This window comes from Leucoraja erinacea, chromosome 21, assembly GCF_028641065.1.
Source record: "Leucoraja erinacea ecotype New England chromosome 21, Leri_hhj_1, whole genome shotgun sequence".
NCBI classification, from domain to species: Eukaryota; Metazoa; Chordata; class Chondrichthyes; order Rajiformes; family Rajidae; genus Leucoraja; species Leucoraja erinaceus.
Window position 1 is genome coordinate 18,659,354 of NC_073397.1, and position 25,899 is coordinate 18,685,252.

The 25,899-nt window shown below is 44.1% G+C and overlaps 1 protein-coding gene across 2 annotated transcripts; it reads left to right on the forward strand.

Moving 5' to 3' along the window:
* Positions 1–104: 104 nt before the first annotated feature.
* On the forward strand, positions 105–24,390 carry chmp4ba (charged multivesicular body protein 4Ba). Of its 2 annotated transcripts, none has more exons than XM_055652287.1 (5): positions 105–433; positions 13,615–13,792; positions 15,606–15,720; positions 21,853–21,979; positions 23,263–24,390. In XM_055652287.1, exons 1-5 carry the CDS (start codon positions 250–252, stop codon positions 23,325–23,327), a joined length of 669 nt encoding a protein of 222 aa, XP_055508262.1. In that variant the 5' UTR covers positions 105–249; the 3' UTR covers positions 23,328–24,390. The 2 variants fall into 2 exon arrangements, with proteins under 2 accessions (XP_055508262.1, XP_055508261.1); XM_055652286.1 differs by having other exon boundaries at positions 106–433; positions 23,260–24,390.
* Positions 24,391–25,899: the final 1,509 nt, after the last annotated feature.

The following is a 25,899-nucleotide window of genomic DNA, read 5'->3' on the forward strand; positions in this document are numbered from 1 at the left end:
CCGTCCACTTCTGACATCATTGTGGTTCTGCGGCCACGCCCACATATGACATCGATGTCGCAGCTTATTAAAGGACTGATGCCACGCCCACCTTGGACGGCCAACGTCACGGCGTCCCGGTGGTTGACGTCAGGTTGACGTGAGCTGGGCCTGAGGCAGGCGGGCGGTCGTCGAGACGAGTCCGTGTGAGGAGATCCCGGCGGCGGATTAGCGGCACAGCCGAGGCCCCGGGCCGCACCGCATCGCATCATGAACGTCTTCGGCAAGTTGTTCGGCTCGGCCGGCAAGTCGGGCAAAGGGACTACCCCGCAGGAGGCCATCCACCGGCTGCGGGAGACCGAGGAGATGCTGACCAAGAAGCAGGATTTCCTGGAGAAGAAGATCTACCAGGAGCTGATCACCGCCAAGAAGCACGGCACCAAGAACAAGAGAGGTAGGCCGGGGCCGGGGCTGGGAGGGGGCTGGTGCGGGGGCAGCCGTGTGGGGCGGTTATCGGTCGGCCGGATCGATAGAGGGTCGGCCGGATCGATAGACATATAGGGCTCGACAGAGGTAAGGCCCGATAGGGAGGAGGGGTTGGGCGACTATGTTCCCAATTGATCATAAATAACTGACCGGAATTTATAAATGTAGAATGTAATTGAATTTTAAAATATTTTCAAGTAAAAAATGATCAAAACATTTTATAGTTGGGATATTAAGCAGCCACAATCTTAACTGATGAACCTTGAGGGAGACAGAGATTTTGGACTGTGAATGTGGGCATTTCCTGGAAAATCAAGGGAGACAGCTTCCTGGTGTATTGTTTAATCGCCTGGTGTTTATTTATTAATTTCTCAGGTGAATTTTAAGGAAAGTAATTGAACTAAAAGTTATAAAACGTTATAAATCTTGGTATGTTGGACCTATATAACCAAAATTAAATATTTTGATGGGTGTCTGGAAAAATAACCATTAACATTGTGTTATTTGTAATAAAAGTTTAAAGCCATTCATATGGACAGAATAATTGCCTAATACAGAATAAATGATTTGATGTCAATATCCTCATCAATAGCCTCTCTGCCATTCAGGATGTTTATTCAAAATAGTAATAAGTATCGGGCAACGCATCTTGGTTTTGTAATGTGGATTCAAAATTAACTCAAAGTTATGACATTCTTGGGGGATGCATCATTTTACTACAAAGGAAGTTTAAATGTTGTAAATGCTGTCCAGATAGAGATGTTAAATTGAGGCCTGTTTGCTCCTTGTAGTTATAAAATATCCCAGACTTGTGCTCTTTCCAAGGTGGCCAACATTTGCCATCAAATTATGATGGCATAACTTATCAAGTTATACTTCAAGATAGACACAAAATGCTGGAGAAGGTTGGGAGATCGGGACTACACCCTTAGTTTATCAATAGTCTAATAACAACGGGAAAGACACCATTCCTGAAAAATACCGGAGTGCAGAATATATTGGTATAGTGTAATAGCTTTATCATTACCAAGTCGATTTTTTTTTAAAGGTTTATGGTTCTCAATGAGTTAGGTTGGGAGCTCGGGACTGCACCCTGGATTTTGGAGAGGAAGATTGAGTAGTCTGATAATGGCAGGGAAGAAGCTGTTCCTGAATCTGGTGCACCCGCTTGCCAGGGGAAAGCTGCCAGGGGAGGTGATAAAAGCAGACATGGTAGCAATGGTCAAGAGACAGATATGGAATGGAAGAATACAGATACTGTTGGCAAATAGGGTTATTTTAAGTTGGCATCATGGTTGGTGCAGATGTGGTGGGCTGAAGGGCCTGTACTGTGCCATAGTGTTCTGTTCTATCACTATTTTACATTGTTGCTGCATATTTAAATTGTTTGAATACAGAAAACAAGATGGTAAATTTTCTTATAAATAAAAAGGAAATATTTCCCTCTCTCTCTCTCTTCTTTTTTTTTTCTCTCTTCCAGCCCACATTGATTAAAAACAAAACTCTTTTGTTTTTGACCAAGCTCTCTTTATCTAGACAAAAAGGTGATTCGATGGCTGTTATAATTTGTTTGCTATCAGCCCTGTGCATTGACATTTGATACTTTAGCAACAATTTTGTCTAATGTTTGACTGGTTACTCAACAGCTTAAACATGAGGAAATGAATGTACATTTCCCTTCCGTCATGATGGCATTTGAAACATGATCTTTGTCCTGCGATCTGTTGGTTTCTTGGAGTAAACCAATTGACCAAAATGTTTTTTGTTTTTTTTGTTTCAAAATAGACTTTATTCGAGAAATCAATATATACAATACATGATCCTTACAAAATTCCATCCGCTATACAGTTTCCCCAAATTACAACTTTACCCCACACCCTTGCCACTCATGTGGCCCACTGGCGTGGAATCCCTTCCCTTATTTTGAGGGGCATCTCCACCACAACCTGCCCCCCATGTCCAGCAGCAGAAGGACCCTAGACTGTGGTTCTACCCCACCGAGCCTTGGCGTTAGCTGCACCGCGCTTCAGTGAGACCCTCAGCATGTACTCCTGCAGTCTACAGCGGGCCAGTCGGCAACATTCCCCGTCTGACATCTCACTCCGCTGGGTGGACAACAATGCTCGGGCAGACCAAAGAGCGTTTTTCACCAAGATGATGACCTTCCAGCAGCACTCAATGTCCGTCTCAGAATGCGTCCCTGGGAATAGTCTCTAAATCTCATAGTCCTCTGTGGCAGAGCTGTTCGAATAAACTGTGACAGGGACCCTTGCGGACCTCTCCAGACATTATTTGCGAATCCATTCTGCAAAGAGATAGGCAACCCGCTCCATAGCAGCGTGTGCTGGCAGTGAGGTTCTGACGGTGCAGGAAGAATCTGACTGGGAGGGCTCCCCTCACTGCCAGCGTGACTTATTTGAATGAAAGGGAGTGGTTGCAGTTTATGGTGGCAGAGCCTGCTCTATTTCCGTGGCCAGCCTTGAGCTGTGATGAATCTTAGTCGCATTGACAGACTAACAAGTTTCAATTTATTTTAGCTAAAGCTATAGTTTGAACACAGCTCGCTCTTATGTTCTTCCTTTCAAATTCTGAACCATAAATAACCAGGGTACACCGCCCCTTTAAGACACAGCGGCCATAGCTGATGGTTGTCTTTCCTAAAGGCTATCCTTTGAAAAGGAAATGTTCTGGGAGGAGGATGACTGCTTAAAGGGACAAGTCATCCCAGTTAATCATTCTTGTATTATTTTAAGATACTATGAGAAGTGTATGGTGACTTCAGCCCACATACATTTTGACGCTTAAGACTTGGCTATTTCATTGCCTTCCTTGCCATCAGGTAAACTCTGTTTATTCTGCCGTATCCTCTCCTCCCTACTATGTTTACTGACCTGCTTCAAGTCAGAATTTCATTGTCTGTTTTGGGACCTATGACAAAAAAACACTCTTGACTCCCTCATCAACTCCCTGGTTAACTCATCCCTTCGCACCCAAACCACCCCCTCCCCAGGTACCTTTCACTGCAATCGCAGAAGATGCAACACCTGTCCCCATTCCTCCTCCCTTGACTCTGTCCAGGGACCCCAACAGACCTTTCAAGTTAAGCAGAGGTTCACTTGCACCTCGTCCAACCTCATCCACTGTATCTATTGTTCAACACGTGGACTTATGCATCGGCGAGACCAAATGTAGACTGGCCGATCGTTTCGCTAAATACCTTCGCTCAGTCTGCCTGGACCTACCTGATATCCTGTGTTAAGAAGGAACTGCAGATGCTGGAAAATCGAAGGTACACAAAAAAGCTGGAGAAACTCAGCGGGTGCAGCAGCATCTATGGAGCGAAGGAAATAGGCGTTTCGGGCCGAAACCCTTCTTCAGACTGATCGGGGGTGGGGGGGGCGGGGACAAGAAAGGAAAAAGGAGGTGGAGCCCGAAGGCTGGGGGATGGGGAGGAGACAGCTGGGGGACTGAGGAAGGGGAGGCGATAGCAAGGACTAACAAATTTGGGAGAATTCGATGTTCATGCCCCCAGGATGCAGACTCCCCAAGCGGAATACGAGGCGCTGTTCCTCCAATTTCCGGTGCTGCTCGCTGTGACCATGGAGGAGTCCCAGGACAGAGAGGTCGGAGACAGAGTGGGAGGGTGAGTTGAAGTGCTGAGCCACCGGGAGGTCAGCTTGGTTATTGCGGACCGAGCGGAGGTGTTCGGCGAAACGATCGCCCAACCTCCGCTTGGTCTCACCAATATAGATCTGCTGACATCTAGAGCAGCGGATGCAATAGATGAGTTTGGAGGAGATGCAGGTAAACCTCTGTCGCACCTGGAACGACTGCTTGGGTCCTTGAACGGAGTTTAGGGGGGAGGTAAAGGGACAAGTGTTGCATCTCTTGCAGTTGCAAGGGAAAGTGCCCGGGGAGGGGGTGGTACGAGAGGGAAGGGAAGAATTGACAAGGGAGTTATGGAGGGAGCAGTCTTAGCGGAAGGCAGATATGGGGGAAGATGTGGCGAGTGGCGAAAGTGACGTAGGATTATTTGTTGTATGTGAAGGCTGGTGGGGTGAAAGGTGAGGACTAGGGGAACTCTGCCCTTGTTGCGAGTGGGGGAATGGGGAGAGAGAGAGCAGTGTTGCGGGGTATGGAAGAGACCCTGGTGCGAGCCTCATCTATGGTGGAGATGGGGAACCCTCGTTCCCTGAATAACGAGGACATTTCAGATGTCCTGGTGTGGAACGCTCCCGGTGGCTCAGCACTTCAACTCCCCCTCTCACTCCGTCTCTGACCTCTCTGTCCTGGGTCTCCTCCATGGCCACAGCGAGCAGCAACGGAAATTGAAGGAACAGCACCTCGTATTCCGCTTGGGGTGTCTGCATCCTGGGGGCATGAACATCGAATTCTCCCAATTTCTCCTCCCCTTCCTCAGTCCCCCTGCTGTCTCCTCCCATCCCCCAGCCTTCGGGCTCCTCCTCCTGTTTCCTTTCTTGTCCCTGCCCCCCCCACCCCCGATCAGTCTGAAGAAGGGTTTTGGCCCGAAACGTTGCCTATTTCCTTCGCTCCATAGATGCTGCTGCACACGCTGAGTTTCTCCAGCTTTTTTGTCTACCTGATATCCTGTTTGACAAACACTTTAATTCCTCGTCCCATTCCCACACTGACTTTTCTTCCCTAGGCCTACTCCATTGTCAGAGTGAGGCTAAACGCAAATTTGGAGGAACACCATCTGATATTAGCATTGGAAGGTTTCCTCAAAGTGACAGGTTCAAGGATTTCACCTCGGCAAAGAAGTCAGCCAAAGCTTAAGCAATCTTCTTTACTTTGTATTGAAATTTGTATTGCCCTGCAGCACCTTGGGCTGTTTTACTATTCATCCATGCAATGTAACTGATGTTCCCCTGCCTTGTTTTTATTATCGAGGTTATAATTAATTTTAAGTTGTTTGCACTAAAGCTTTGGTGCATAAAGGAGAATACTTTATTTTATGAACTCTAAGCCAGATTAAAGTTTTACCCCATGGAATGTTTGCTGTATGATGCATTTCTAGTCTTCAGTTCTTCATCCATCAATACTTTCCAAGCAGGATTCACCTAGAGTTATTTGTGTTTTTAAAGGAATTGTGCAGATTTACTGAAGGACTCAGTTGGTTTGTGGATCTGGATCTAATCACTCCAGAGAAATCATTGGTAGTGGGGCTTATAACATGATTCTTTGCCTGCAAAAGCCCAAATGGCAGTCCACCCATAGAATTGGAAGTGACTGCAAAGTCAATAATGTAATAATGAAGTTGAGATAAGCCCTCATTTGGTTGCTTGTTTGAACAGGCAGCATTCCATCCATAAATGACTAATACAAGTCTGTTTTCTGTGTGTAAAGTTTACCTTGGCTTACTTTTTAAAAAAATGCAAATCACTACATCACCTAAGTATATACTCTGCAAAAAAATACACTTGTACTATATTGTGTGGGTGTTCATACATGCCTGTTTATAATATGTCTATCTTAACTCCTTTTGTTGTGATGCTGCAAGTAAGAATTTCATTGTTAGCCTGAAGAAGGGTCTTGACTGAAAATGTCACCCATTCCTTCTCTCCAGAGATGCTGCCTCTCCCACTGAGTTACTCCAGCATTTTGTGTCTACCTATCATTGTTCAATCTGGGACATATGACAATAAAATACTCTTGACTAGTCAGATTAAAATTTTGGCATGTTTGACATAGTTTGGAAAGACATCAACATAAATATAGTCTATATATGATTATGAAGAGAGACACTAAAGGCAAGATTGTTTTTAAAAGAGAATGTTTGATTTTTTATAATGTATTGGGGAAATAGCAGAACAAATAACAGAAATCCTATTGATGTAATTTATTTGAATTTTTGGAGGGCACGATAAAATTTCACACTGGACGGAGATTGCTCTGTGAGGGGAGGGTTCATAAAACTGGGTAAAGTGGTCACCATTTTGATTAATAATTGGAAAACGTGCCGGATGCATTTACTGCCATCCGCATCTGCCTTTGATGGTGAAATCTTTCTAAGGTCGTATGCTGTGTGATGCAGAGGGATACTTGTTCAAGCTCTTGTAAGTGACTCGGATGAGAGGACTTTGTTGTAACACCAAAGTTTGCTGGTGATGTAAAGCCAAATGAGGAGGGTTTAAAGTAGTGCAAAGAAATAGACAAGATGGTAGTTAAAATTTTGGGCATTAGTTATCTGTTTTTAGTTTATTTAGTTTTTAGCTTTCCATTGTAAATGGAGTTTAATGAGTGGGAGACCTGGGTTCAATCCTGACCTCGGGTGCTGTTTGTGTGGTGTTTGCACCTTCTCCCTGTGAACACATGGGTTTCCTCTGAGTGCTCTGGTCTCCTCCCAAATAAGCGGAGGTTTGTAGGTCTCTGTAAATTGCCCCTATTGTGAAGGGAGTGGATGATAAAGTAGAGCTTGTGTGAAAGGGTTATTGATGGTCAGATTGGGCTCAGTGGGCCGAACGGCCTGTTTCCATGCTGAATCAATCAAAAATGGTGAGGCAGCAAAGAGACCGACAGATAAATTCAACTAAATGGTCATTTTGTTTCTTCTTGTTTATATAAATCTTTCCTGTATCATTGCAAAACACTAATTTTTGGTATGCGTGGTTGAGCTTCAGCAATCTGTGGTGAATACAGTGATCTCGTGGTCGTGGACACTGCTTGCTGAGATTCACTATGTGACGCCTGATTTGTGCACATGACATTTGGGTGTGGCACTGTTAAGATGACAGCACCAAACTACTGTTTTATTTTGTTTAAACTAGCCATTCTGGTTTATTTTTAACTTTATGTATTAAAGAGTAGAATTAAACCTTAGCGGTAAGACGGTGGTATAGTTTTAAGTTTATTATTGTGACATACTGAGTTACAGTGAAAAGCATTTTTGCATTCTATTCAATCAGATCAGATACGCCACTCAGATATCATCTATTCAAACTCAAGTACAATAGATAGAGCAAAGGGAACAATACAGAGTGCAGAATATTGTTCTCAGCATTGTAGCGCATCAGTGGCGAGTGATCAGCAGTTGTCCTGGTTGGTTTGCTCCTGGGCCTGGCCAAGCTGGCCATTCGCAGGTCAAGGTGCCAGGCAGACGAAAGCTTCACCTGAGCCGACTGCCTGCCCCTTTTCTGGGGTTACGTCCATGCCTATCCCTTGAGAAAGAATATGCAGTGTCCACTGGCACCATGGAGGAGTTCTAGGTGCTGCAGGGGATTGATTGTGTCCTGGATCAGGACTGTAATGTAGGAGTACATGAAGAAGGATCCCGACCCCAAAAGTCACCCATTCTTTCTCCAGGGTTGCTGCTTGACCTGCTTAGTTACTTCATCACTTTGTGTTTATCTTCTTGTAATGTAGTAATTTGATGTGTAAATTGTAAGGAATATTTGGCAGTTTTGAAGTATGGTGGCGGATGTTATAGTTTGATGTGTAAATACCATTGCAAATAACTATAATTTTAAGTTAATTTAAAATAAGTTGATTTTGGGTGAGCTGAGGCAAGCAGTGAGGTACAGGTGAGCAAGGAGTTCCTGGAGCTGACCACCAGCTGCTCCACATACTGTCAAACAGCCCAGACCCCATGTCACCATCTGTCGGGTGCAATGGCGGCTGCTGTCTCCCATTGTGCTCCGCTTCCCAGCTCTTCACCAGCCCAGCGACTTCAATGTGGTAACGCCCTCTTAGGTCAGAGCAACCAATGCTGGGTGTTGGCCGTTGCTAGAATTAGGCCTTTGGCCCAACCCCAAACCATTGCTCATTTTCTCACTTGCTCATTCCACACCAAATTATGCAGCACTCTAACTGTATCATTGCTGGGCAAGTGCCAGTGAAGAGCTGGGACTGTATCTAGGATTGCCGCACAGCAGCTGAGGGAAGGGCCGAAATACCAGATCACCAGCACAGCAGCATTGTTACCAATACGTCTCTGTATAAAGTAGCATGGGACGGCGCAGTGATAGAGTTGCTGCATTACAGCATCACAGTTCTCCCTGTGACTGCATGGGTTTTCTCTGGGTCCTCTGGTTTCTTTCCACATTCGAAAAATGTGCATGTTTGTAGGTTGAGTGAATTCTATAAATTGTCGTATTTCCAACTAGGGATAAACTAATCTCTGCCTGCACATAATCCATATGCCTCCATTCCTTGCATATTCATGTGCCTATCTAAAAACCTTTTAAATGGCACTATTGTATCTGCCTCCACCGCCACCCCTGGCAGCACGTTCCAGACACCCACTACCTCTGTGAGGAATAACTTGCCCCGCACATCTATTAAATTTCCTCAGTCTGAAGAAGGGTCCTGGCCCGAAATGTCACCTATCCATGTTCAAGTCAAGAGTTTTATTGTCACGTGTTCCAGATAGGACAATGGCATTCTTAATTGCTGCAACACAACGGAATATGTAAACATAATACAGAATGGGAGATAAAGGTTCCGTGTGTCAATAGACCATAGACCATATATATACAATAAATTAACAGATAAAATGCAATAATAATAATAGACTGTTATTGTTCAGAGCTTATTTGATGTTGTGTTTAAGAGCCTGATGGCTGTGGGGAAGCAGCTGTTCCTGAACCTGGTTGTTACAGATTCCAGGCTCCTGTACCTTCTTCCCAGTGACAACAGAGAGATGAGTGTGTGACCAGGATGGTGTGGGTCTGTGATGATGTTGGCAGGCTTTTTGAGGCAGCGACTGTGATAGATCCCTTCAATGGTGGGGATGTCAGAGCCGGTGATGGACTGGGCAGTGGTCACAACTTTCAGCATTCTTTTCCGCTCCTGGACATTCAAGTTGCCGTACCAGGCCATGATGCAGCCAGTCAGTATGCTCTCTACTGTAGAAGTTAGAGAGAGTCCTCCTTGACATACCGACTCTGTAATCTTCTCAGGAAGTAAAGGCGCTGATGTGCCTTCTTTATAATTGCATCAGTGTGCTGGGACCAGGAAAGATCTTTGGAAATATGCACGCCCGGGAAATTGAAGTTTTTGGACCCTTTCCACCATCGTCCCATTGATATAAACGGGATTGTGGGTCCCTATCCTGCCCCTTCCAAAGTCCACAAACAATTCCTTGGTTTTGCTGGTGTTGAGAGCTAGGTTATTGTGCTGGCACCATTTGGTCAATCGGTCGATCGCACTTCTATACTCTGACTCATCACCATCAGTCGGCCAACTTGATGATGGAGTTCGCACTATGTCCGGCTACACAGTCATGAGTATAGACCGAGTACATCAGGGGGCTGAGCATGCAGCCTTGAGGTGCTCCCGTGCAGATTGTTATCGAGGATGACATATTTCCACCACGAACACGTACAGACTATGGTCTGTGGATGAAGAAGTCGAGGATCCAATTGCAGCGGGAGGAATGATATATTGACCAGTTCCACATTAGCAGCCTGTTACTAGGGGGTGTCAGAATGATGATCTCATGGCCCTCGATCAATTTTAATTGATGGTAATAAGCTGCAAGAAAAGTTTCTGTTTTATCTCCATGATTTTAAAAACTCATCAAATTGTTCCATTTGCTGACAGAATAAATCTAAAGAAGGAAAGTGAGCAAAGGGAAGCACATTGTCTAGTTTGGTAAGCAAAAGGAGAAGAAATACTTTATAAATGTGGGCATATTTGTTTTTTTAGTTTAGAGATACAGCATGGAAACAGGCCCTTAGGCCCACCGTCCACACCGACCATCGATTTACTGTTCACATTAGTTCTATGTTATCCCAATTTCTCATCCATTCCCTGCACACTAGTGACAATTTACAGAGGTCATTTAACCTACATACCCACATGTCTTTGGGATGTGGGAGGAAATCCATGTGGTCTCAGGGAGAATGTGTAAACTCCACACGGACAGCGCCCGAATCAATTTGAAGCCAGGTCTCTGGCTCAGTGATGCAGCAGCTGTGCCGCTGTGCTTCGCCCAGCTATCCAATTTGGCAAGAAGAATAGAGAACAACCCTTTTTTTTAATGTGTAGGAAGGAACTGCAAATGCTGGTTTATACCGAAGATAGACACAAAGTGCTGGAGGAACTCTGCAAGTACTTATAAAAAAAAAACTTCAATAGTTCAAAGGTGCTTTATTGTCACGTATATAACTGCACAGTGAAATTTGATTTGCATATATTACACATGCAGGCACCGCCATTTTGCGCCATACTTTTAAAACAAAAGTAAACTAAACTAAAAACTTTGAATGCAAAAGTATTAAAATACTATTTCATGTTGAGAAAGCAGTAGACGCTGGTGTACTGATGCAGAAAGGTGCAGAAAGTAAATGGGTGTAAGCTTGTAACAGGTGGGAAGGTTTGTGGACCATTAACCTTTATGGAAAGCAGCTTAGAGTACAAAAGCAACTAAGTGTTGGTATTGATGTACAGGGCAGCTGGGCCTTCACTGCAACTCTTGCGAGCAGTTCTGATATCACCACACAAAACCAGACATGTTTATTGTGAGGCGATGTTACTGAGGAATGGCAGGGGATTCTTTTATGCAGAGAGAGAGTAATATTGGTGTGTACCTGTTCGAATTTAGAAGAGGGTGCCTCATTGAAACAACATTTTGGGAGTGGATGGCAAGAAATTGTATTCCCAGCTCCAGCACAGGAACGGATCCTTCGGCCCACAATGTTTGTGCTGACCAAGTTAAACTGAATGGATAAGGGAGAGCCAGTGGATGTGGTGTATCTGGACTTTCAAAAAGCCTTTGACATGGTCCCACACAAGCGATTAGTGTACAAAATTAGATAGACACCGAGTCCATGCCGACCACCGATCACCCGTACACTAGTTCTATCCCCCACATTACCGACATTAGTCAAGAGTATTTTATTCTCTCAGGTCCCAGTTAGAACAATTAAATCCTTTCCTTACTTGCAGCAGCACAGCAGAATATGTAAACATAGTACTTATATATAGTATAGTATCGTGTGTGTGGGAGGAACTGCAGATGCTGGTTTAAACTAAAGATAGACAGTAATTGGATGTTGAATCATGATTGTGGTTTGGTTGAAGCAGAAACATCGTCCAGTGGAGGTGCTGATGGAATGTTTTGCCTACGGGTTCACTCTGTGTATATGTAAACCTTTCTCTCATTTGTAAGTTGAGATCGTTTGCAGCTACACCGGTTTTATTATTGTTTTATGTTACGCTTGTTTAGCAATCCAGTCTGTCAGATAAAAGCATCTGTGGCTATGTTGCCATAGTAATTTTGACGTTAGTATTCACGAGCAGCGCTGTTTACTGCAAACGGCTGTATTTTGGCAGTAGGATAAGGCTGCTACAGCTCTGCTTGTTTATGTATGTATGTATGTATGTATGCATGGTAAGCCTCCACACTGTGATCTTGCACAAGGGCTGAGTTAATCATGGCCAGCTTTCAGTACAGCCGTGAACTTATTTTCAGGGAGACGTTTCCTGGTTCTCAGCTGTACAATGTGACCAGGCACATGCCGTGAGTAATTACTCAGGGTATGCAGTCAGTCGGCTTTTTTAAAAAAATCTTAAACCGCGCATGCGCAGATTATTCTCCTCTCCGTAAAAATAAAAAGAAGTAAAGTAACAATTCAATTTGCCCAAGGCTTCCAAATCTCCTTCATTCTGAATTGCTGAATGGGTGGGGCGGTGGGGGGTGACAGCAGGTGGAGAGATGGAGGGAAAAATGTGAGCACACTGGGACAAGTTGTGATCTTATTGAATGACAATACTAGTTCAAGGGGCCAATTGGGGGGAGAGTTCCTTTCACATCATGTGGGGAGTCTGGCTAGGGGTAAAGTTGTGGGGAGGGCAGGAGCGTTGAGAAGGAGTGGGTCGGAGATCATGCCAGTAACGCACTCACTCACCGCTGCAGCGGCACTCCGGTCTAGGGTGGCTGCGAGTGGCCGCCGGGACCTCAGCGCTTTCTGCAGGCCCGCTCGCCTCTGGCAGTGCTCTCCGTCTGAACAGTGAAGGGACCAGCTCAAGTGCAAAGATCATGGAGCGGAGTGGGTCAGCGGGCGATGGATAACAGGACAGCGGGCAGTGGAGCTTCTGTGTCAGCGCGAACTAAAGACCAATTGAGGTTACTCCCACTGACACATGGAGTAAGCTCCACCGCCCGCTGTCCTGTTATCCATCACCCGCTGACCCAGCTCTTGAGCTGGTTGCTGGCATGATTCCCGACCCCTGCTCCTCGATGTTCCTGCCCTCCTGCAACTTTACCCCTGGCCAGACTCCCCACACGCTGTGAAAGGAACTCTCTCCCACCCCCACCCCCTCCCCCCCAGCACCGCTGTCCTTTTACAGCTGCTTCCCACTGCGCATGCGCAGTACGCAGTCCGCGCTGCAAAGGCAGAATTTCAGCTGCCTTTAGCTCCCCTTGAAATTGACGGCTTGAAGCAGCGTCGACAGCTCGTGGGCTAGATCTCTTAGGTAGGCATAATTCTCCCGTGCCTTTACTATTTATATTTAATAATTATCATTTTATAGTTTTAGTCAGGGTAGGCAGTGCCTACCTTGCTTACCCTGATGGCACGTGCCTGAATGACTACTCTCATTCCACAGCTTCTCAGTGTTCCCATTCAGAATCCTTGCATCCCACCACAAATGCTCCCCTTCATGTCATAATATCGCCGGATTCAGGGACAGTTTCTTCCCAGCTGTTATCAGGCAACTGAATCGTCCTCTCACCAACCGGAAAGTGATCCTGACCTACCATCTACCTCATTGGAGACCCTCAGACTATCTTCAATCGGACTTTGCTGGACTATTCCCTTTATCCTGTGTCTGCAGATGACGGTCTGCTTGATTTATTGACTTTCCGCTGACTGGATAGCACGCAACAAAAAAGCTTTCAGTGTACCTCGGTACATGTAACAATAAATTAAACTAAACTAATATCGGGGAGATCCCAAAGCATCAAACATATTGGGTCATTTTCGCTGACTGGTAGCATGCAACAAAAGCTTTTCACTGTACCTCAGTACAGGTAACAATAAAATAAATAAGAAATAAAAACTCTGCTAGCGGTTTGGGTGCAGGTATGTTTTCATAGTGCGCCTGCTTTGGATGTGCCAGACATATTGGTGACATTTTTTCTAAGTTGAGCTTACTCACAATCTTTTATTTGTCCCCATTGTACAGCTGCTCTGCAGGCCCTAAAGCGCAAGAAGAGGTACGAGAAGCAGCTGACACAGATCGATGGCACGTTGTCCACAATCGAGTTCCAGAGAGAAGCCTTGGAAAATGCAAACACGAACACAGAAGTACTCAAGAACATGGGCGTCGCTGCCAATGCAATGAAAACTGCTCATGAAAACATGTAAGGGCAACATATTTCCCATCTTATTCTAAGTCTGGGGAGATCCGTAGTGAAATCAACAATTATGATATATTCCCCCCCCCCCCCCCCCCCCATTGTAAGTGAAAAATATAGCATTTGTTGGGGCAATGCCTTACATGGCCTGTAAGATGCTACTAACTCAGCTGGTCAGATAGCATCTCTGGGGAAAAAGAATGGGTGAAGTTTTGGGTCAGGTCTGAAGAAGAGTCCTGACATGAAACATCACCGATCCTTTTTCTCCAGCGATGCTGCCAGACTAGCTGAGTTGCTCCAGCACTTTGTGTCTATCTTTGGTATAAAAGGGCATCTGCAGTTCCTTTTTCCACAGTCTATAAGATCTTAACTTATGCATACCACTGTTCCATTTTATCCCCATTATATGAATCTCATGTCCAGTCTATAATGTGTAATGGTCTAATATCTCTGTGCAGAGATCTATAGATATGGGTTTTGCGGAAATTGAGGGATATGTTCATTGTGCAGGCAAATGGCATTGAGTATAGATCATCATAACTATGATGTAAAAGCAGGGAACTGCAGATGTCTTTTTACAAAAAAAAAATACACAAAGTACTGGAGTAACTCAGAGGGTCAGTTAGGATCCCTGGAAAACATGGATAGGTACTGTTTCAGTCTGAAGAAGTGTTCTCAACCTAATACCTCACCTATCCATTTTCTCCAGAGATGCTGCTTGACCTGCTGAGTTACTCCAGCACTTTTTTTCCACAATGAGTTTGATGACTAGTGGAGCAGACACAACAGGGCTAATGGCCCAATGCTCCTACTTCTTGTATTTTCACCATTCTTTTCACTTCAAGAATGCCATGATTGGATCTGCTTTGGGTACCCCACATGCGCGCGTGTGCACGATTGGTCAGTTCCCTGCTTTATGGAGTGACCTCCGTAAGCCTTCTAACAAGCTGTTCCTGAATCTGGTGGTTTTCACTTCACCTTCTGCCAGACGGGAGCAGCAAGACTGTAGTCTCCCAGGAATTAGCTGCACAATTAATCACATCAATCATTGAATAATTCCAATTAAAACCTCTTCAGCATCCTCTGAAAGACCTGCATATCTTCCCTAAAGGGTGATAACCAGAAATGCCCTCTTAGATCAAGTTGTTACTGAAGCAGTGTTTAGGCAACCTCGCCACCTGCTTTTATACTCTATCCTTTTTAAAGGATCCAATATTCTTGTACAACTGATTTCTCAACGGACTCACTTTCAACATAAATACAGATCCTCTGTTACAGTACCCTGGTGCGTTACCACCAGAGTACAAGAATAGGTTTTAAATTCCTGCGTGAATCCTCATAGAGTGTATGAAAAATCAAAACTGTACGCTGCAAGGGTCAGGAAGCGAGTGGGCAAGATCGTCTCTGACCCCTCTCACCCTGTGCCACAAACTCTTTGAATCACTTCCCTCTGGAAGGGGACTCCAGACTGTCAAAGCTGCCACAGCCAGACATAAAAACAGTTTTTATCCACTAGTAATTGCTCTACAGCCAAAAATCTGTAGCCTTACTTTGATCTGGTATCTTGTTGGTTCACATGCTTGATCAATGGTGTTTTATCATTAATGTTTGATTATTATTAATGTTTAGTGTTTTCTGAGTCATTCGTAACTGTCACTGTATGTCATGTTACTTGTGGGCGGAGCACTAAGGCAAATTCCTTGTATGTGAATACTTGGCCAATAAACTTAAAGTTTTTTTTCTAGCTTACGAATGTAAATGTGACTGTGTAAAGTTGGTGTGGTTCATTTGATTCAGCATAATGTTTTCCTCTTTTCAGGGACATTGATAAGGTAGACGAACTAATGCAAAACATCACAGAGCAGCAGGAATTGGCGCAAGAAATCTCCGATGCCATTTCAAAACCTGTCGGATTCGGCGAAGAGTTTGATGAGGTAAATATTGAAGTGTAATAAAACTTGAAGCAAAATCAAATGGGTTTCTGTTTACCCAAATGGACTCAAAACTAGAGATCAGGTAGAAACTAGGAAATGGAGTCACAGACATAGAACTGCAGAAGGTACACAAAAATGCTGGAGAAACTCAGCGGGTGCAGCAGCATCTATGGAGCGAAGGAAATAGGCGAAGTTTCGGGCCAAAACCCTTCTTCAGACCAATATTCTTGTACAACTGATTTCTCAACGGACTCACTTTCAACATAAATACAGATCCTCTGTTACAGTACCCTGGTGCGTTACCACTGGAGTACAAGAATAGGTTTTAAATTCCTGCGTGAATCCTCATAGAGTGTATGAAAAATCAAAACTACGCTGCAAGGGTCAGGAAGCGAGCTGGCAAGATCAGCATAGAACTGCAGATCTGGTTTACAAAAAAGGACACGCAGTGCTGGAGTAACTCAGCGGGTCAGGCAGCATCTTTAGAGAAGATAGGTGACGTTTCTGGTCAGGATCCGATCAGACTGATTGTTTGGGGCGGGTTGGGTGGGGATGAAAGCTGGGAGAGAGGAGGGGCAGGACTAAGCATGGCAGGTAACACTGGTGAGGGGGGTTTTGATAGGCACATGGGTGGACAAAGGCCAGTGATTAAAATTGAAGGTGAAAGACTGGATTAAGGGATGAGAGGAAAAATAAGCAGGAAAATGTAACATCTGACAATTTTGAAATGGGGTGAATGCGCAGTGTTTTACCCAGATAGAGGGATCAAGAATGTGAGGACTACGTTTAGGGTGAGAGGGGAAAGATTTAATAGGAACCACAGTAGGTGGCTGGTATATGACAGCCGCTGGAGGCAGATCTATCAACAGCATTTAAAAGACACTTGGCCAGGTACACGGATAGCAAAGGTTTAGAGGGGCTATATCCCAGGTGCAGACAAATAGGGCTAGTTTAGATGGGGTAGCTTGGTCAACATGGACAAGTTGGGCCGAAGGACCTGTTCCTGGGCTGTATAACTATAACTAAGTTTAAAATATACAAGTATGAAATCAGTTTAATCGCTTAGCTCAGGAGAAATTTGTTACATTAAGAATTGAAGGAACTTTTTTTAATTAATGAGCCAGACTTTCAGTAGTGAGCTGAGTGGGGAGTTACGGGTAAATTCTGCACTCGTTCTAGAAGTAACAGTTTGCATGAAGCCAACCATGAGGTGGCAGAAAGTTCTGGCGATAACAGTGAGTGATTTGTGAGCAATACAGGAATTTGGGCATATTTTGCACTGCGTTTTAATTTGTGGGTCAATAAAGATTCCTTTTAACATTAAAATAAAGGTGGAAAATACTGGAAAGATTTGGCAAGCTAGGTTGTATCTCATGGTCAGAGTTTACAGCGTGGAAATAGGTCCATCAACCAAACCTGACCGTGCGGGCCAGATACCTATTTACAGTAATCCCATTTGGCTACATACATAGAAAATAGGTGCAGGAGTAGGCCATTCGGCCCTTCGAGCCTGCACCGCCATTCGATATGATCATGGCTGATCATCCAACTCAGTAACCCGTACCTGCCTTCTCTCCATACCCCCTGATCCCTTTAGCCACAAGGGCCACATCTAACCCTCTTAATATAGCCAATGAACTCTCTGTGGCAGAGTTCCAGAGATTCACCACTCTGTGTGAAAAATGTTTTTCTCATCTCGGTCTTAAAGGATTTCCCCCTTATCCTTAAGCTGTGACCCCTTGTCCTGGACTTCCCCAAAATCGGGAACAATCTTCCTGCATCTAGCCTGTCCAACCCCTTAATAATTTTGTAAGTTTCTATAAGATCCCCCCTCAATCTCCTAAATTCTAGCGAGTATAAGCCGAGTCTATCCTGTCTTTCTTCATATGAAAGTCCTGACATCCCAGGAATCAGTCTGGTGAACCTTCTCTGCATTCCCTCTATGGCAATAATATCCTTCCTCAGATTTGGAGACCAAAACTGTACGCAATACTCCAGGTGTGGTCTCACCAAGACCCTGTACAACTGCAGTAGAACCTCCCTGCTTCTATACTCAAATCCTTTTGCTATGAAAGCTAACATACCATTTGCTTTCTTCACTGCCTGCTGCACCTGCATGCCTACTTTCAATGACTGGTGTACCATGACACCCAGGTCTCGTTGCGTCTCCCCTTTTCCTAATCGGCCACCATTTAGATAATAGTTTACTTTCCTGTTTTTTGCCACCAAAGTGGATAACCTCACATTTATCCACATTATACTGCATCTGCCAAACATTTGCCCACTCACCCAGCCTATCCAAGTCACCTTGCAGTCTCCTAGCATCCTCCTCACAGCTAACACTGCACCCCAGCTTAGTGTCATCCGCAAACTTGGAGATGTTGCCTTCAATTCCCTCATCCAGATCATTAATATATATTGTAAATAGCTGGTGTCCCAGCACTGAGCCTTGCGGTACCCCACTAGTCACTGCCTGCTATTGTGAAAAGGACCCGTTTACTCCTACTCTTTGCTTCCTGTTTGCCAGCCAGTTCTCTATCCACATCAATACTGAACCCTCAATACCGTGTGCTTTAAGTTTGTATACTGATCTCTTATGTGGGACCTTGTCGAAAGCCTTCTGAAAGTCCAGATACAACACATCCACTGGTTCTCCCCTATCCACTCTACTAGTTACATCCTCGAAAAATTCTATAAGATTTGTCAGACATGATTTACCTTTCGTAAATCCATGCTGACTTTGTCCAATGATTTTACCACTTTCCAAATGTACTGCTATCCCATCTTTAATAACTGACTCTAGCAGTTTCCCCACTACCGATGTTAGACTAACTGGCCTGTAATTCCCCGTTTTCTCTCTCCCTCCCTTCTTAAAAAGTGGGGTTACGTTAGCTACTCTCCAATCCTCAGGAACTATTCCAGAATCTAAAGAGTTTTGAAAGATTATTACTAATGCATCCACTGTTTCTGGAGCTACTTCCTTAAGTACTCTGGGATGCAGCCTATCTGGCCCTGGGGATTTATTGGCCTTTAATCCATTCAATTTACCCAACACCACTTCCCGACTAACCTGGATTTCACTCAGTTCCTCCATCTCCTTTGACCCGCGGTCCCCTGCTATATCCGGCAGATTATTTATGTCTTCCTTAGTGAAGACGGAACCAAAGTAGCTATTCAATTGGTCCGCTATATCCTTGTTCTCCATGATTAATTCACCTGTTTCTGACTGCAAAGTACCTACATTTGTTTTAACTAATCTCTTTCTCTTCACATATCTATAAAAACATTTGCAGTCAGTTTATATGTTTCCTGCCAGTTTCCTTTCATAATCTATTTTCCCTTTCCTAATTAAGCCCTTTGTCCTCTGCTGGTCTCTAAATGTCTCCTCTGGTATGCTGCTTTTTCTGGCTAATCTGTATGCTTCATCTTTTGCTTTGATACTATCCCTGATTTCCCTTGTTATCCACGGATGCACTACTTTCCCTGATTTATTCTTTTGCCAAACATGGATGAACAATTTTTGTAGTTCATCCATGCAGTCTTTAAATGCCTTCCATTGCATATTCACCATCAACCCTTTTAGAATTAATTGCCAGTCAATCTTGGCCAATTCACGTCTCATACCCTCAAAGTTACTTTTCTTTAAGGGGGCACGCGCAACAAGACTGCTAGCTAACCCTTCCTCATTACTCAATACCCAGTCTAGAATAGCCTGCTCTCTCGTTGGTTCCACTACATTATAACCATAGCTCCCTACTCCTTTCCTATCCATGTACCTGTCCAAATGCCTTTTAAACGTCGTAATTGTATCTGCATCCACCATTTCCTCTGGCACTTCATTCCATATAACCACCTGTGTGGAAACATTTCCCCTCGGGCTCATGTTACATCTTTATCCTCTCACCTTAATACTGTGAACTCTAGTTTTAAACTTCCCCACATGAAGAAAATGACTAACTATCTATCGAAGTCCCTTATGTTACAAACTTCTGCAAGGTCCCTTCTCAGCCTCTTACATTTCAGTGAGAATAAACCCAACCTATCCCCTCTTACATACAGCCCTGTATTCCATGCAACATCCTGGTGAATCTTGTCTGTATTTTCTTTATTGCTACCACATCCTCCTGCAGCGTGGTGACCAGAACTGTACACTATACCCCAAGAATCAGTCTGAAGAGGATCCCAAGCTGAAATATCTGTCCGCAGATGCTGCCTGACCCGCTAAATTCCTCCAGCATCAAGTGTTTGCTCAAGATTCCAGCGTCTGCAGTTCCTTGCATCTCTACAATCCTCCAGGTGCAGCTGTTTTATACAGCTGAAATATGACATCCTGCCTATTTGTCGGAGCTGAAATATTACCTTGTTTTCACTCCCACAGATATAGTGGACCTACTGAATGTTTCCAGCATTTTCTGATTTTATTTTAGATTTCCAGCATCCGCAATTTTAAAATATTAGTTTTGTTTATTGTCATGTGTGCCGAGGTACATTGAAATGCTCTCTTATTCTAATCAGTGGAAATACTATACATGACCACAATCAAGTCACCTACAGTGTACAGATACAGGATAAAAGGAATAATGTCTGGTACAAGATACATTCCAGAAAAGTCTGATTTAAAAAAAAAAATGATCCAAGGATCTCTAATGAGATAGATGGGAGGTCAGAAGCGCTCTCTAGTTGGTGATAGGATGTTTCAGTTGCCGGGACAGCTGGGAAGAAACTGTCCCTGAATCTGGAGTATGTGTTTTCACACTTCTGTACATTTTGCCTGGTGGGAGAGGGGAGAAGAGAGAGTGACTCGTCTTTGATTATGCTGGTGGCCTTGTTAAGCCAGTGTGAAATGTTGATGGAGTCAATGGATGAGAGACATGTTTTGTGTATTGGTCTGAGTTGTGTCCACAGCTCTCTGCAATTTCTTGCTGTCTTGGATGGAACTGTTCCCATACCGTGCTGTGATGCATTCTGATAAAATACTTTCTATGGCGTATCTGGAAGTTGGTGAGGGTTACATAGAAAATAGGTGCAGGAGTAGGCCATTCAGCCCTTCGAGCCAGCAGCGTCATTCAATATGATCATGGCTGATCATCCAAAATCAGCACCCCGTTCCTGCTTTCTCCCCATATCCCTTGATTCTGTTAGACTCCAAGTGCTATATCTAACACTCTCTTGAAAACATCCAGTGAATTGGCCTCCACTGTCTTCTGTGGCAGAGAATTCCACAGATTCACAACTCTCTGGGTTTTTAAAGTTTTGAAACGTTTTTCCTCATCTCAGTCCTAAATAGCCTACCTCTTATTCTTAAACTGTGGTTCAGGACTCCCCCAACATCGGGAATATTTTCCTCTGCATCTAGCCTGTCCAATCCCTTAAGAATTTATATGTTTCTATAAGATACCCTCTCATCCTTCTCGATTCCAGTGAATATAAACCCAGTCGATCCATTCTTTCATCATATGTCAATCCTGCCATCCCGGGAATTAACCTGGTGAACCTACGCTGCACTCCCTCAATAGCATAGGAGACCAAAACTATGCACAATACTTCAGGTGTAGTCTCACCAAGGCCCTGTACAACTGCAGTAGTATCTTCTTGCTCCTATACTCAAATCCTCTCTTTATGAAAGCCAACATGCCATTAACTTTCTTCACTGCCTGTTGAACCTGCATGCTTACTTTCAGTGACTGATGTACAAGGACACCCAGGTCTTGTTGCACCTCCACTTTTCCTAATCTGACACCATTCAGATGATAATCTGCCTTGTTCTTGCCCCCAAAATAGATAACCTCACATTTATCCACATTATATTGCATTTGCGCACTCGCCCAACCCCAAGTCTCTCTGCAGCCTCATAGCATCCTCCTCCCAGCTCGTGCTACCACCTAGCTTTGTGTCACCTGGAAACTTGGAGATGCTACATATAACATTGTTGTTGGGAACATGCTGAACTTTCTAAACCTCTGCTTCATATTCATGTTCCTTTGAACACTGATAGAGAAGTAATGGGAAGATTTGCACTCCCCAAATGAAGCAATGATCTATAAAATTATAGCTTTGAACGCTGTAAAGCTCAAAACCATTTGAGGTATGAGGTTAGTGTTGTGACAAGAGTATAAACCTTCCTCTCTGCAGGATGATCTGATGGCTGAGCTGGAAGAACTGGAGCAAGAAGAGCTGGACAAAAACCTGCTGGAAATCGGAGAAGCAGAAAACGTGCCTCTTCCCAACGTCCCTTCAACCTCTCTCCCAGAAAGACCAGGTAAGAAATTCTTCCCGATTGAACCATGGCGTGTAATTACCACAGGGGCCCTTCATAGGAAAGCACCCTTGGGTTTATGTTTATTATTGTCATGTGTACTGAAGTACACAGAAAAGCTTTAATTTGCATGCTATCCAAACAGATCAGACATGTCAGACAAATCCAATCGTCAAACTTGGGTATAGTAGACGGCAGCTCTTCCTTCTCTTTACTCTGATCATAAATCCATGTCCTCGGGTTCTGAAACTTTTGCTGTGCGTTTGTATTAAAGGACAAACTTCTTGTTAATTTCACTTGATGTCAAAATGTCAAAGACTCAGAGGGAATAGCTTTAAGATTAGTGGGGCAAAGTTTCATGGAGGTGTGCAGAATAAGTTTTTTTTTTTCTCAGAGTGGTGGGTGCCTGGAACGAGCTGCCGGGGTGGTGTGGTGGAGGCAAATTCGTTAAGGGGCACTTAGATGGGCACAAGGATATGGAGAAACCTGGTTCACATGCAGGCAGAGGAGATTAGTTTATCTTGGTGTCAGGTTTGGCATGGACATTTCAAACTGATGGGCCTGTTCCAGTCCATTCTGTTCCATGTTCTAAATATTCTACTTTCTGAATATGGCACAGTGGAGCAGAGGTTGAATTGCAACCTCACAGCACCTGTGACCCAGGTTTGATCCTGACCATGGGTGCTGTCTGTACAGAGTTTGCACATTCTCCCTGTGACCGCATGGGTTTTCTATGGGTGCTTCAGTTTCCTCCCACATCTCAAATGCGTGCAGGTTTGTGGGTTAATTGGCTTCTGTAAATTGTCCCTAGGGTGTAGGTTAGAACCAGTGTGAATAGGTGATCGTTGGTCGGCGTGGGCTGAAGGGGTAGTTTCCAGGTTGTACTTCTAAACTGAAAACTAAACTAAAAAGACATTCTAATTTGTCATTTCCAATGTAGAGTAGCCAAGTCTTATTCAGGGGTGGTGGTTGAGGCAAATTCGATAGTGGCATTTAAGAGGCTTTCAAATAGACACATAGATTTGGAGGGATAGGATCACGTGAAGGCAGATGAGATTAGTTTAATTTGGCATCATGTTCTGCACGAGGACCCGTTCCAGTGCTGTGCTGTTCTACGTGTAGAAAGGCACTGTGGTGCTGGTATATACCAAGGATAGATATAATTTGCTGGAATAACCGTGCGAGCCAGGAAGTATCTATGGTGAAAAAGGTGGGTTACATTTGGAATCGGGACCTTTCTTCAGACCTGTACTGTTCTATGTTGTGTTTGTTTCTGCTTCAAGTAGCCAAGAAGAAGGAAGAGGAGGATGATGACATGCGAGACCTGGAAGAGTGGGCTAAGGCGATGTGAGAGTGGCGACCCCCTGTAACACATGGACATTGTCGTATGTCATGGCTGTGGGTGTTTAGTTGTACGTCGAGGGTTGCGAGCAGAGTAAATTTCTGAATGGCCGCTTGAATGCATTTTGCGGAGGGGGAAGGGGGTGTGCAGTGTGGCAACGTGGTTTGTTTCTACGTGATGGGGAAAGAGAAAAACACTCCTTTTGGTACTTTTTTAAATCTTATCATTCATTGGATTTTCACTCGTGTTGATGACTACAGGGCAGACGTTCGATTCTTGGGACATCTCTCTCCCTCTCTTTCCACCCTCCCGGGACAGGTGCGCCACACCCCTCTCCCCATCCCACCCATTGTAGTGCCACTCATTATATAATGTCCTTTAGTTCCTTTCTAAGTGCTGTGGTGCCTATTTTCATTTTTACAAACAATGGAATTCCTGTAACACATTCATAATTGTTTGAGGTGGTGGCATATTTGATCAACACAGTGGCTTTTCTGCTATTTTTGATTAATTCTTTCTCAAAAAAAATCTCAATTGAAGACCTTTTTCAAAAAGTTTTTTTTTTCCAGCAAGGAGCTCTTTATTTAAAAAGCTTGTAAATTATTCACTTCCCCACAAAATTTAAGCTGCTTAAGAATATATTTTATTCAGATATAAGGAAATGATTTGGTGAGTTTGTTTGCTGTCCTTGTGCCTCTGCGATTTTTGCTTTTTGTTTTTGCTTAAAGGTTTTTTTGTTGTTTTTGGGTGCAGTTGCTGGTTTAAGATGACTATTTCTAAATTCCTGGGTGTCTTTCAAAGATTAAGGTGTGCTTGCTTGTATTTTTCTGCTCATCTGGTACAATTTAGTTTTCTTTTTTCTATTCTGGACTTACAGAAGCCTATAACACACCGCCTCGCCTGTATGCTGCTTCAGCTAAAAAATATATTTTCCTCATAAACATGGGCTGTATACGGCACAATGGTGGCATGACGGAACTCCTCAATCCAGTACAAAATCAACCTAATCTTACTTAAACATGCTGTAAATATGTTAAGAGAAAAAAAAATAAAGTTTCTTTTAATGTAATAATATGTTGTGAACTGGAAGTTTGAATGCTATGTTTATATAAAAAAAACCCTGAATCCGTGTAATGATTCTTGTTGCTATGCACTGTAGGTGACAATGGTTAACGTTCTCTTACCTCTACACCCAACACTCATACGTCATAGGACCAAAATTAGGTCATACGGCCCATCAGGTCAATTCTGCCATTCAATCGTGGCTGATCAAGAGGGCCGGAGAATGATCCTTCTCAACCCCATTCTTCTGCCTTCTCCCCATAACTGTTGGCAGAGTCTGGACTGAAGAAGTGTTTAGGTTTAATTGTATTGCATGTTGTCCATTCAGATCAGATAGTGTATATATACATACAATCAAGCCAAACACAAGTACATTTGGTAGAGCAAAGGGAAAGATGCAGAATGCAGAATCTAGTTCTCCGCTTGCAGCACATCGCTTCCATAGACAAAGTTCAATGTCCGCAATGGACTAGAGGTGAATCGGACAGTACTCAAACTTATGGAAGGACCGTTCAGAAGCCAGATAATAAAGGGGTAAGCTGTTCCTGAGTCTGGTGGTGTGTGCTTTCAAGCTTCTCCATCTTCAACTGGGTTCCATGTTACAAAGGCAACAATCCTTCCAAAGTCCTTACTTTCCTGCAAAGTATTTTGAGATATTTGAAGACGTAATGTGCCAGTCTTAAACGCGACTGGTGAAGGTAGCCTGACTTTCCAAACTGCAACACCTGCCACTCATCTGCATTAGCCTTTCCTTGGCCAACTTCCCCAGCTGATCAAAATCTTGCTGCACTTTTGACGCTGTCGATCAGAGGCTCCATTAGCTGCATTGGTCTGCTGCCCACCATGCCACAAAGACTCGCTGTATCATGGGTAAGTCCATTGAATAGTAGCCAAGATCCAGAGCTGTGGTTGTATCCCAGTGCTATGATTTCCAGTTAATTGGGCGGGAACACTTGCCCAAAGATGCTAGAGATAGTCCATTCGACAAAAAAAAAACATGGATCATGGGTAATATTTACCCCATTTCCGTAACTGGCGTCCATCTCCGCTCAAGTCTCTTTGCTTTGGCCACGGCGTCTTCATATTGCTATTATTTTACCAAATACCAAAGATACTAGAGTGGAGCAAGATAGACCACTACTGCAAAATTCAATGGACTGACGTGTAGTACGCAACGGAGCGTAACTTCCGCCATTTCAGTAAACCCGCCCCTATCTTTGACCCAACCCGACTTCAGTTAAAGCTGCACATACCTTGCACAGGGAGGAACTGCAGATGCTGGTTTAAACTGAAGACAGACACGAAAGGCTGGAGTAAATCAGCGGTTCAGGCAGCATCTCTGGAGAAAAGGAATAGGTGATATTTCGGGTCGAGACCCTTCTTCAGACTGACAGTCGAGGGAAGCAGGAGATATAGGCATTTCTTCCATTCATTTGTCCTTAGTACCGTCTATATCTCTTGTTTCTCTTTCCCCTGAATCATTCTGAAGGAAGGATCTCGACTCGAAATGTCACCTATT

Coding starts and splice junctions, on each gene's coding strand:
- chmp4ba (XM_055652286.1), top strand. CDS start 250: ATGAACGTCTTCGGCAAGTTGTTCGGCTCGGCCGGCAAGTCGGGCAAA. Junction 434..13,614: donor CGGCACCAAGAACAAGAGAG/GTAGGCCGGGGC, acceptor CCCATTGTACAG/CTGCTCTGCAGGCCCTAAAG. Junction 21,980..23,259: donor CTCTCTCCCAGAAAGACCAG/GTAAGAAATTCT, acceptor TTCTGCTTCAAG/TAGCCAAGAAGAAGGAAGAG.